We start from the raw sequence: 12,974 nt of genomic DNA on the forward strand, positions 1-12,974 counted from the left end.
GGGAAGGGAGGGAGGGAGGGGATGGTAGGGGGAAAACAATGGAGGGGGTAACAATGTTCAAGAGGAAGTGTACTCATTACCTCACTCATGTAACTGTAACTCTCTGTATAGTATCTTTACAATAAAAAAATTAAAAAAAAAAAAAGTTAAAGCAAGCCAGGAGCTGGTGGCTCATGCCTGTAATCCTAGCTACTCAGGAGGCTGAGATCTGAGGATCATGGTTCAAAACCAGCCTGGGTAGGAAAGTCCTTGAAACTCTGATCTCCAATAAACCACCAGAAAATTGGAAGTGGCACTGTGGCTCAAGTGGTAGAGCACTAGCCTTGAGCTGAAAAGCTGAGGAACAGCACCTAGGCCCTGAGTTCAAACCCACCAGTGGCTCATACCTGTAATCCTAGATACTCAAGAGGCTGAAATCTGAGGATCACGGTTTAAAGCCAGCCTTGGCAGAAAAATCCCCATGAGACTCTTTTTTTTTTTTTGGGGGGGGGAGGGGGTCGTCTGGTTGTGGTGCCTGAACTCTGGGCCTGGGCGCTGTCCCTCAGCTCTTCAGCTCAAGGCCAGCACTCTACCACTTGAGCTACAGTGCTACTTCCGGTTTTCTAGTGATTTATTGGAGATAGGAGTCTCACGGTCTGTCCTGCCCGGGATGGCTTTGAACCGTGATCCTCAGATCTCAGCCTCCTGAGTAGCTAGGATTACAGGCGTGAGCCACCGGCGCCAGGCTGTAAATGAGACTTTATCTTAAAATAAACAATGCAAAAAAGGCTGGAGCATGGCTCAGCAATAGAGCGCCTGCCTGCATAGCAAGCTTGAGACTGAGTTCAAAATCTGATGAAGAAAAAAAAAAATTAACAATAATATTCATACATGTTATGTTTTTGTATTTCTCTATAAATAACTTTTTGTAATTAAAAAGTAAGTTTTGGGGCTGGGAATGTGGCTTAGTGGCAGAGTGCTTGCCTAGCATGCATGAAGCCCTGGGTTCGATTCCTCATTGCCACATACAAGAAAAAGCCAGAAATGGTGCTGTGGTTCAAGTGGTAAAGTAGTGCTAGCCTTGAACAAATGAAGCTCAGGGACAGTGCCCAGGAGTTCAAGCCCAGGACTGGGGAAAAAAAAAAAAAGTTTTGCTGGGCTCTAGTGACTCTAGCAATCTTAGCTATTTGGGAGGTTGAAATCCAGACCAGAAGCCAGCCCAAGCAGAAAAGACTCCATCTGCAAAATAACCAGCAAAAAACTCAAATATTGCTCAAGTGGCATACAGCAAGCAAACCTAATGAATATGAAACCCTGAATTCAAACCCTAATATGGGAGATTAAAAAAGGTAAAGTTTTACCAGGCATTGGGTATATCCCTATAATCTCAGCTACTAGAAAGACTGGGACAGAAGATCAAAAAGACTGGGACAGAGGATCACTTGAATATGGAATTAGACTACCTTAAATAACACAGTGAGCATACCTTAAAAAAAAAAGCCAAGGGCTGGTGGCTCACGCCTGTAATCCTAGCTACTCAGGAGACTGAGATCTAAGGATTTCGGTTCAAAGCCAGCCCAGGCAGGAAAGTCCATGTGAATCTTATCTCCAATAAACCACTCAGAAAACTGGAAGTGGCATTGTAGCTCAAGTGGTAGAGCACTTGCCTTGAGCTGAAGAGCTGAGGGACAGCACCCAGGCTCAGGGTTTAAGCCCCATGACCAACAAAAAAAGAAAGAAAGAAAGAAAAGACATTTTGTGAACAAATGCAGTAGTAGTACTCACTAGATACTATGTTGAAAATGAACTGTGGGTGGGGACTGGAGGGAAAAACCCTTAAAAAAAACCCTAAGATATGTACTCATTGCCTGATTTATATAACTGAAACCCCTCTGTATGTCACTTGAATATTAAGATCACTTACCTCTAAATGTAAAGCCAATACCAAATCAATACTTCGTTATAGAAACTATTTTAAATGCCAGCCAGTATAATTAGAACCAAAAGGAAAATCCTACTTTGTCTTTGGACAGCATCTCCATCTGGGTGCGAGTAGTTGTATGATGATTTAACTGCTCCATCTCCTGGTCCAGTTTACGCAAGGTCCTGTCGAGGTCTGCCTTCTCATTTTGAAGGCTTATGACTTCTGTTTTTAGGGTTTCTACATTGCTGTCTTTCTCAGCCTTGCTTAGTTCACGTTCCTAATCAACAATACAAACAAATGTGCAGGTTTAGATATTCTCAGCCAAAACTAAAATAAGAACAAAATATATGCAAAATTAACTACTACTCAAATAAAAATATTATGACTTGTATATAATAAGAGAAAAGACATAAATATTCTTGAGAGAGCCAGGTGTTGGTGGCTTATGCCTGTAATCCTAGCTACTAAAGAGGCTGAGATCTGAGGATCAAGGTTCAGAGCCAGCCAAGGCAGGAAAGTCCTTGAGACTCTCATCTCCAATTAACCACCAGAAAACTGGAATGGCACTGTGGCTCAAGTAGTAGAGTGTAGCCTTGAGCTGAAGAGCTCAGGGACAGTGCCCAGGACCAGAGTTCAAACCCCACAGCTGACTAAAAAAAAAAAAAAAATGCTTGAGAGAAAACTCTTACCCTTATCTTACTAGGTTATAATAAGATAACTAGTAAGTAATCCTAGAAGAGTCAAAAAGAAAAAGTGAGAATCAGAAAAAAACAAGTTTTAGTAGACTACTCTCAATCAACATTTAAGTATTTATTAAATATCTAACACACCCACTTCCCGCATGTAGATATTACAAAAACAGTGTGATGTGCTCCCCCTGACGGTGTCTCCCAACAAGACAATATTGTGAGACAATGCTAAACTGGCAGAAATGTGTTGTAATAGTGAGAAAAACTAATGTTTACTTAAATGATCAAGATGGGATTTAAGAGAAAACTGTCATGCTTTAGGATGCTTACTTTGGCAATGGAGATGTGAAGGTAGAAGACAAATTAGAAGGAAGACAACTAGTAAATTCTTGAAGAGATTGGCTAAGGAAGTTAACCACAGAAAAATGGAAACAAGGTAAAATAGTCATAAAAAAACAACACTGTGGAATCTAAAGGGAAAATACTTGCTTTTATACTTAGGGAAGTGGTTCTTAGAGGATAGTCATGATAATCACCTAGTTTTGTTGATTGGAACAGCACAAGAGATTTTGATTTGGACGTCTGAAGCTTTAAGATATGAGCACATGTATCTTTGAAAAGCTTCTTAGGTGGAACTGGGGACTGGAGATATAGCTCAGTGCTAACAGCAACTGCTTTTAGCATGAGGCTCTTGAGTTCAAACATCAGCAACACACATATAAAACAATTCCTCAGGGGCTGGGACGGTGGCTCAGTGGTAGAATGCTTGCCTTACATTCATGAGGCCCTGGGTTCGATTCCTCAGTACAGCATAAGCAGACGCCGGAAGTGGGGCTGTGGCTCAAGTGGTAGAGAGCTAGCCTTGAATTGAAGAGCTGAGGGTTGGTGCCCAGGTCCAAAGTTCAGGCCCCACAACCAGCAGAAAAAAAAAAATTCTGAGATGATTCTAAATTTCAATCCATAGTTTTGAGAACCAGAGATGGATGATTAAAATATTCAGACAAGATTATTTTACATGAGATAACAAACAAGGTTGACATTTTAGTCAACCTTACAGTCAAGATACTGTAATGTTAGGGTTAGTTATAGTTAAGATACTTCAAAAAAAAAAAAAGATACTTCAGAATACCAGAGTCTAAACGTCATATACTTCAAGATTAGATTACTTAAGTAGCTTACAGTTTTTGTGAGCTCCTGGTCTAGTTCAAGAATCCTGTCTGAAGATCCTTCCAACTGCTGTAGTTCATACTTTACATTTTTCAGTTCATTTTGCTTCTTGCTTAAGATTTCTGATTTTAGCTCAATTATTCTTCCCAGTCCAGTTTTCTTATCCCGTATTTCATCTATCTGTTTTTGCTTCTGAGTTTCTTTTTCTGCCAAGTCATTCTAAATACATAATGTAAGAATGTGAATAATATTTTACCAAGCAATTTATTAACAAAGTTTCTCATTGTATTAGTAACATACATATGCTGAAAAAAAATACAGGAAAAAGTTTTGGGGTTTTTTCTTTTAAATGTAAAAAGTATCACATAAAATTGGGGGGCATGTTGAGACTGGGAAAACAGAAGTTTGAGGACAGCCCTGACAAGAAGTTCACAAGGCCCCCCCATTTCAACCAATAAAAAACCAGATATAGTTGTATGCACCTTTCATCTCAGTGAGAAGCATAAATAGAAAGATTACAGTCCAGGCTGGCCCAGGCAAAAAACAAGACCCTATATGAAATAAAGCTAGAGCAGAAACTGCTGAGGACGTGACTCAAGAGGTAAGAGTTCCTAGAGAGCTCTAGGCCCTGAGGACAGAAAAAAAAAAAAAAATAGAGACAATTACTAACAGCCAGCAAACTTTGTAATTAACCTTAAAAAATTTTTATTTAAAACAAAATATAGATTTTTTAGATTTTATTCATATTTTGACCCTTATAAACTTAAAATTTTGCTTTCATAAACCAGGCGCCGGTGGCTCACTCCTGTAATCCTAGCTACTCAGGAGGCTGAGATCTGAGGATCACGATTCAAAGCCAGCCTGGGCAGGAAAGTTCATGAAACTCTTATCTCCAATAAACCACTAGAAAACCAGGAGTGGCACTGCAGCTCAAGTGGTAGAGCGCTTGCCTTGAGCTGAAGAGCTGAGGGACAGCGCCCAGGCCCTAAGTTCAAGCCTCATGACCAAAAAAAAAGAAAAAAAAATTTGCTTTCATAGAGGGTTTTTTCCCTACCTGACAGCAGATTCTGTCCTAACATTAATCTAAAAATATGCCAAAGTAGACTCATCCAAAAATTTTGAAACTCATGAGAATCTGACAAATAGAAAATGGAGGGGCTGGGAATGTGGCTTAGTGGTAGAGTGCTTGCCTAGCATGCATAAAACCCTGGGTTCGATTCCTCAGTACCATATAAACAGAAAAAATAAAAGCCAGAAGTGGCACTGTGGCTCAAGTGGTTAAGGTCTAGCCTTGAGAAAAAGAAATTCAGGGACAGTGCGCCCAGGCCCTGAGTTCAAGCCCCAGAACTGGCCAAAAAAAAAAAAAAAAGGGAAAAAACAGAGCCAGGGACTGACCTATAATACTAGCTACTCAGGAGGCTGAGATAGGAGTAGTGCAGTTTGAAGCCAGCCTGGGCAGGAAAGTTTCTAACACTCATCTCCAATTAACCAAAAAAAAAGTCAGAAGAGGTATGTCTCCACTGCTATCCTTGAGCAAAAAAAGCTCGAAGACAACCAAGGCCTTAAGTTCAGGCCCTAGGACATGCCAAAAACAAAACAAAACAAAGAACATGCAAATCTTTTATTTCAAAATCTTTACCATCAGTTGGCTGGCAGTTTCTGCTTCCCTTTCTTGTCTCTCTCTCACAAGTTTCTGAAAATTTTTAATCTGTCGTTCACTGAATGGCCCACGCTCAAAGCCATCCAGTTCTAGCTGTGTTGCCAAAGTCTGAATTAATGAATCTCTAGATCGTATGTGTTCTTGATGGCGATCTGCTTGCAGCTGTAGACGACCTTTAAAAAAAAGAAAAACAGACTGGGATATAGCTCAGTGGCAAAGCGCTTGCCTATCAAGTGCAACATCCTGGGTTCAATCCCCAGGACCAAAAAAGAAAAAGACAAAAAAAAAAAGTTTAAAAAAAAAAGGGGGGGAGCTGGGAAGGTGGCTCAGTAGTAGAGCGCTTGCCTTGCATGCATGAGGCCCTGGGTTTGATTCCCCAGCATCACATAAGCAAAAAGAAAAAAAGCTGGAAGTGGGGCTGTGGCTCAAGTGGTAGAGCGCTCGCCTTGAACTGAAGAGCTGAGGGACAGCGCCCAGGCCCAGAGTTCAGGCCCCACGACCGGACCCAAAAATAAAAAATAAAATTAAAAATTAAAAAAAAGAATTTACTCCTTAAAAGGCTAATCTTTTTGTTTTTTTACAATGCTGGGGATGAAACTTAGGACTTACAGCATCCTAAACCACCAGTGTTCTACCACTGAGCCTCCTAAGTTAAACTATCAGAATTTCCGAGCAGGGTAGAAACTCACAGTGAATTAGTAATACATTCTGAATCTGTAGGCAATGGAAGGCAATACTTTAGTCCAAATATATTCAGGCTGGAAATGGTGAGTTCATATCTATAATGCCAATACTTAGGAGGCTATAAGATCTAAGGATCAGGGTTCAAAGCCAGAATGGGCAGTAAAGTCTGTGGGACCTCCAATTAACCATAAAAAGCTCGACATGGAGCTGTGGTTTGAGCTCAGAGGCACAGCCCAGGCCCTGAGTTCAAGCTTATCACAAAAAAAAAAACTAACAAAAATGTAATTTTACCAGTAATAGTCATAGGTATCACTAAATATTGTATTCTAGACATTGTACTAGGTGCTGCTACTAATTCTTTCTAATCCTTACAAGACTACATGCTAAGCAGGAAAACTGAAGGACTTTTATAAAACCATACTTTAAGATTAGGAGGGGCTGGGAATGTGGCTTAGTGGTAGGGTGCTTGCCTAGAATGCACAAAGCCGAGTATGATTCCTCAATAAGCAGAAAAAGCTGGAAGCGGTGCTGTGGCTCAAGTGGTACAATGCTAGCCTTAAGCAAATGCTCAGGTATAGTGCCCAGGCCCTAAGGACTAGCAAAAAAAAAAAAGATTAGCAGATGGCTTTCCTAATGTGATGTTTGCCTTTAATTCCAGCCCCAGGGAAGCTGAGGAAGGAAGAATGAAAGCTCAGCAAGACAAATAGAACCTGAAGGGGAAAAAAAAATAGGAGGAAGAGAAAAGGAGGAGGAGGAGAATGATAACAAGGACTGGAAGATGTAGTACGATGACTAAAATTATAAGTTCAGAGTACTGTACAAAAAAGTAAACTTCAAACCTTACTTCATATCACATTCAAATATTAAACTGAGGGACTAGACACTAGTGGTTTATACCGAGCTACTCTGAAGGCTGACATCTAAGGTTCACAGTTCAAAGCCAGCCCAAGTAAACAAATATGAAGACTCTCAACTCTAGAAGTGGAACTGTGGCTTAAGTGGTAGAGCATCAGCAGTAAGAGAAAGAAGCAGAGCAAGGCCTAATTTCAAGTACCAGAATCATCACACATACATAGACATCAACTAAGGACTGAAGGCATGGCTAGAGTAATAGAGAACTGCCTACCAAGCACAAAGGTCCTAAGTTCACATGTCGGTGTCATCATAAAAATAAACAAATAGGCCGGGCGCTGGTGGCTCACACCTGTAATCCTAGCTACTCAGGAGGCTGAGATCTGAGGATCGTGGTTCAAAGCCAGCCCGGGCAGGAAAGACGGTGAGACTCCTATCTCCAATAAACCACCAGAAAACCGGAAGTGGCGCTGTAGCTCAAGTGGTAGAGCGCTCGCCTTGAGCTGAAGAGCTGTGGGACAGCGCTCAGGCCCAGAGTTCAAGCCCCATGACCAACAAAAAAATAAATAAATAAAAAATAAACAAATATAATTATATAATTAAATATAATTAAATTTTTATAATTAATGTAAGAATTCAAACACACTTTCTAGAAGAAATTTTTGTGAGAGACACTGTAACACTAGGTCATACAAAGCTTTGCACCATGAACTTGTGGGTGGAAAAGGAAATTAGAAGCAAGTTATTTCTAGCAAGTCCCATTTCAGGCAAGAAAGGAAAACAGGTTTAAAGAGGCCAAGATAAAAGAATAGGATGTGGTAGGGTGGAAACAAGGAAGTAATCTGTAAATAGAAGGCATGCATCCTAAGAGGTGGAATGAAATTGTCTTTTGGGGAAAGATGCTAGACAAGGGATCTGGCGCAAACTTTGAGATTGATGCAGGCTAGAATTCTCCTACAGACCTTAAGAACTTTGGAAATCATCTTTTTAATAAATACTTGGGTTTGGGGGTGTAGCTCAGTGGCAGAGTACCTGTACAGAGAGAGATGCAACTTGGGTTCAGTCAGTGTTACAATAAAGAAACTAAATATTAGCCGGGCACTGGTGGTTCACACCTGTAATCCTAGCTACTCAGGAGGCAGAGATCTGAGGATCATTATTCAAAGCCAGCCCAGGCAGTAAAGTCCATAAGACTTTTATCTCCAATAAACCACTCAGAAAACCAGAAGTGGCAGTTACTCAAGTGGTAGAGCGCTGGCCTTGAGCTGAATTGCTTAGGGACAGCATTCAGGTCCAGAGTTCAAGCCCCATGACTGACAAAATAAAAAAAGAAAGAAACTAAGTATTTACTACCTCCTGATGGGGCCCCTAGGCCCTGGCCTAGGCTCTGAAGAAACACAGAATTAGTCACAAACAAGCACACAAAAGCTTCAACTTTTACAACAACCTTGGCTAGAATCATGTCATCATTCAAACAGACTATGTATTAGCACTTAGCTCTAACTTGACATTTCCTAAATGAATTTTCCATTTGAACTATATGGATTCCTTTGGCTGTCTTCAAAAAACAACTCCAATTTTCCTGTCCTTGTACTCATTAATGATCAACAAAGTTATGCTCTTACCTCTTGTCTTTAAAATAATCAGCAAAAAAACAGAACTGGAAGTGTGGCTCAAGTGGCAGAGTGCCACTGGTAAATAAAAAAAGCTATGAGAGCTCAAACAAGACTCAAGTTCAAGGCAAATACTGTGGGGTGGGGGGATTAGGAGGGTAGAAGCCAGTCATGGTAGCACAACACCTGTAATCTCAGCTACTTTGGAGGTAAAGGCAGAAAAGTCTTGAGCTTGAGAGTAGCCCAGGCTAAGTTGGTGAGAGACTCCACGTCAAAAACAAACGAAAGGGCTGGAGGCAGGGCTCAATGTAAGAGCACTTGTCTCACATTTGTGAGGTCCTAGTTTCAATCCCCAATATCACAAAAATGAATGACTGAGGAAATGATCAATATGCCCTAAAAACCCAGAATTGTAAGATTAGGTAATTACTATTCAACAGCTAATGATCTATACTATTAAGTTTAATCTTGGGAAGTGGTGCTGTAGCTCATGTGGTAGAGTGCTCGCCTTGAGCTGGAGAGCTAAGGAACAGTGCCCAGGCCCAGAGTTCAAGCCCCACAACTGACAAAAAAAAAAGTTTAATCTTGGGCTGGGAATGTGGTAGAGTGCTTGCCTGGCATGCATAAAGCTTTGGGTTCAATTCCTCAGTACCACATACAGAAAAGCTGGAAGTGATGCTGTGGCTCAAGGGGTGGAGTGCTAGCAAAAAGCAGCTCAGGGACAGTGCCCAGGCTCTGAATTCAGGTCCCAGAACTGGCAGGAAAAAAAAAAAAGTTTAATCTTTTCCTTCTTCCTCTTCCCTAACAGCTTACCTTCTATTTTCTTATCTTTTTTGAAGTCTAGATTCTCTGGGTAATTTAAAGACTCACCATCTAATATAGACCAAAGATGTTACATCTATTAGTCTGTGGTAATTTTTTTTTTTTTGGTCAGTCATAGGCCTTGAACTCAGGGCTTGGGTGTTATGCTTATAGCTAGCACTCTACCACTTTGAGCCACAGTGACAGTTTTTGAGTGGTTAATTGGAGGTAAGAGTCTCACAGGGATTTTCCTGCCCATGCTGGCCTTAGATTTCCACCTCCTGAGTAGCTAGGATTACAGGTGTTAACCACCCGCACTGAGCTTGTGATAATTTCTTTTGAAATAAATATATATTAATATAAAAATAAAGTACTTTAGGCTTAGAGGCATGGCCTAACTGGCACAGTACCTGTCTAGCAAACCACATTAGCACCAAATTAAATACATTAATAGTCAATTGTGTACCTTAGAGGTAAATGCCACTATAGTTTAAAAAAAAAAAAAAATCCTTCGTTTACCAAGTAGCTATTTGCACAAGAATCAATTGCTGTGTATTTAAAAATTGCTAAGCGAATAGATTTTAAGTGTTCCCACCACAAAAAAAAGATATGGTAATATACATGGTGATTAACTTGGTTTAACCAGTTTTTACTGTACATATACATTAAAATATCATATTGTATATCACAAATATATGATATTTATAACTTATTGATTATAAAAAGAAATGAGAGTGGGAGGTGTGGCTCAAGTCATACAGTGCCAGACGATGAGTAAAAGCAAGCCTCAGACACCAAGTTCAAATCCCAATCTCAAAAAAGAAATAAATCAAATTACCTTCAATGGTTCAAGATCATTCTCATACGACCTGACAATTTCCTTTGAAGATGCTAACTGGGCTTCTTTAGTAGTAATCCGATCACGAATCTCGCAAGCTTTTTCCTTATTTTGTTTCAGATATTTCAATTCTGTTTGACATTCTTTTACTTTCTGACCTTGTGTCTGACGGACTTGACGAAGTGTATCTAAAGCTTTAATGTACCTTTGAAGATAAGAAATAAAACTTCTGGCTAAGTAAAATATAGTATAGCCAGGCATTAAGATTTATTTAGAGGTGAAGCTGTGGGCTAAAGCTGAAGAGCACCTTCTGAGCAAGGAAGTAAAGCAGGTTCAGGATTCAGGAGTTCAAACCCTGGTATTGTCAGGAAGTTACAAAGTTACAAACCAGCCTGGCACCAGTGGCTTACACCTGTAATCCTAGCTAGTCAGGAGGCTGAGATCTGAGGATCACGGTTCAAAGGCAGCCAAGCAGGAAAGACTCTTATCACCAACTAATCACCAGAAAATAGAGCTGTGGGTCAAGTGGTACAACATTCACCTTGAGCTGAAGAGCTCAGGGACTATGGCCAAGCCCAGAATTCAAGCCCCACAACCAACAAAAAAAGTTACAAACCTAGTGGCTGAAAAGATCTCATCAAACTTCTGCTTCAGCATCTTTCCTTCACTTAAAGGCCAATTTGAATCTTCTTGGTGACAGAAAATGACATTATTTAGAACAGATTTGGAAACGCCAAGTGAACTGATCATTTCTCGATCAATTTCTGCACATTTAGAGCTAAGACTGACCTTTTCTCCATGCCTAGAGAAAATAAAAAGCAAGAACATACATAAAATAACCTCATGTAGTATCTATTCTATTACTTAATCCTTTGTACTATTCATTCACTGATGAAGAAAACATATATAACAGTACAAAAATGCTAGAATTTTTACATATTTTAACTTTTAAATACAATAACTTAAAATACTTATACATAATATATAGAAAATGAACTGTCTTCCTTGGCCAAAATCAAAAATAAGACATTTAAGTGAATAAAATATGATCAATAACAGAGAAGCAAAGATGAATTAAAAACATCTAAAAACACATGGTCTAGAAGGGTTGTCTATTAACAGATGGATAGGGCAGCCAAAGGCAGTATCTGACTTGTCTTTACTTTTTTTTATGTATTCCAACTTATATTTAAAAAAATACTACAATGAGCAGGCCTGTAATCTTGGTACTCAGGAAGCTGAGGCAAAAAACCAGTGAAGTCCAGGCCAGCTGGTTACCTACCAAGATCAAGGTCAGCCTAAGCTACATAGTGAAACCTGGTCTCAAAAACAAAACGCTTTAAGAGAAAAAATTTCACTTATTGAGTACCAAAAAAAAAAAAAAAAAAACTACAATGAAGTGCAAACAATTAGATTATAAATGTGTGGAAATTGAACAATGAAATCCTTCTCTGTATAACTAATGTGGAAAACAGTACACTGAGCAGCACACTGAAAATGTTCTGTAGGGGGCTAGAATAGATACACACAGACCAGCAGATTATCACCGTACATCATGGAAAGATGACAATAGCTTAGACTAGAAATAAAAACAGATACAGGGAACACTTGGGTTAAATCCTAGCATTTAGTAATGGATTAGGTTATACAGAGCAAGGAAGGTATCAAGAGTTAGGTCCTTGGGTGGCTGGGAAGGTGGCTCAGTGGTAGAGCGCTTGCCTTGCATGCATGAGGCCCTGGGTTCGATTCCTCAGCACCACATAAGCAAAAAGAAAAAAAGCCGGAAGTGGCACTGTGGCTCAAGTGGTAGAGTGCTAGCCTTGAGCTGAAGAGCTGAGGGACAGCGCCCAGGCCCAGAGTTCAGGCCCCACGACCGGACCCAAAAAAAAAAAAAAAAAAGAGTTAGGTCCTTGGGTGTGTGTCACTGGATGGAGAGAAGAATCATTCACTAGGATGAAAAGTACTGCAAAACAACCTACTAGGAAGTTTTTTTTTTTTTTTTAAAAAAAGGGGTCAGAGAATCATGCCATTGTTATGGCCATGTTGAATCTGAGCTATCTTTAGAACAATTGGTAGAAAATGAAAAGGGTCTGGAAAACAGAGGTCTGGTTAGAGAAATAAATTTGAGTCACTTGTGAACACATAGCAATTTGAGTGATGAATATGAGATTACCTACAAAGAAAATATAGAGCAAAATTAGAATAGCCAAGCGCTAGTGGATCACACCTGTATACAAGTTACTCTGGAGGCTGAGATCTAAGGATCATGGTTCAAAGCCAACCCCGGCAGCAAAGTCTGGGAATCTCTTATCTCCAAGTAATCACTAGAAAATCAGAAGTGGAGCTGTGACTCAAAGTGGTAGAGTGCTAGCCTTGAGTGAAAAGCTCAGAGACAGTGCCCAGGCCCCTAAGTTCAAGTCCTATGACAGAAGAAAAAAAAAAAAAAAAAGCTGGAAGTGGAGCTGGGACAAGGCCAGTCTTCAGAGAAAAATTAAAAAAAACAACCCGACTGCAAGTTAAAACTGTAGGATTAGAACGAAAGGAAAAAAAAAGAAAAAAAAGGGACTAAGAGCCAGTACCCAGGCCCCAGTGCAGACGTGCACACATATATACCAGGAAGGAATGGAAGAAGGAAGGTAATTAGGTACTTTGATCAACAAGGATAAAGCCTAGAATCCAAAATCTAGCCGGGCACTGGTGGCTCACACCTGTAATCCTAGCTACTCAAGAGGCTGAGATCTGAGGATTGCGGTTGAAAGCCAGCGGG

The 12,974-nt window shown here is 40.1% G+C and overlaps 1 protein-coding gene across 1 annotated transcript in view; it reads right to left on the reverse strand.

Moving 5' to 3' along the window:
- LOC105998920 (DNA repair protein RAD50-like) overlaps positions 1-12,974 on the reverse strand; it is a 50,309-nt gene that overhangs the window by 25,989 nt on the left and 11,346 nt on the right. The window contains exons 4-9 of the mRNA XM_013033778.1: positions 10,824-11,009; positions 10,208-10,412; positions 8,309-8,342; positions 5,399-5,592; positions 3,772-3,978; positions 1,998-2,180 (exon numbers count right to left, since the gene is read on the reverse strand). Coding sequence (XP_012889232.1) covers positions 1,998-2,180; positions 3,772-3,978; positions 5,399-5,592; positions 8,309-8,342; positions 10,208-10,412; positions 10,824-11,009 — 1,009 coding nt within the window. The remainder of the gene's footprint in view (positions 1-1,997; positions 2,181-3,771; positions 3,979-5,398; positions 5,593-8,308; positions 8,343-10,207; positions 10,413-10,823; positions 11,010-12,974) is intronic.

This window comes from Dipodomys ordii, unplaced genomic scaffold (genome assembly GCF_000151885.1).
Source record: "Dipodomys ordii isolate 6190 unplaced genomic scaffold, Dord_2.0 Scaffold177, whole genome shotgun sequence".
NCBI lineage: Eukaryota > Metazoa > Chordata > Mammalia > Rodentia > Heteromyidae > Dipodomys > Dipodomys ordii.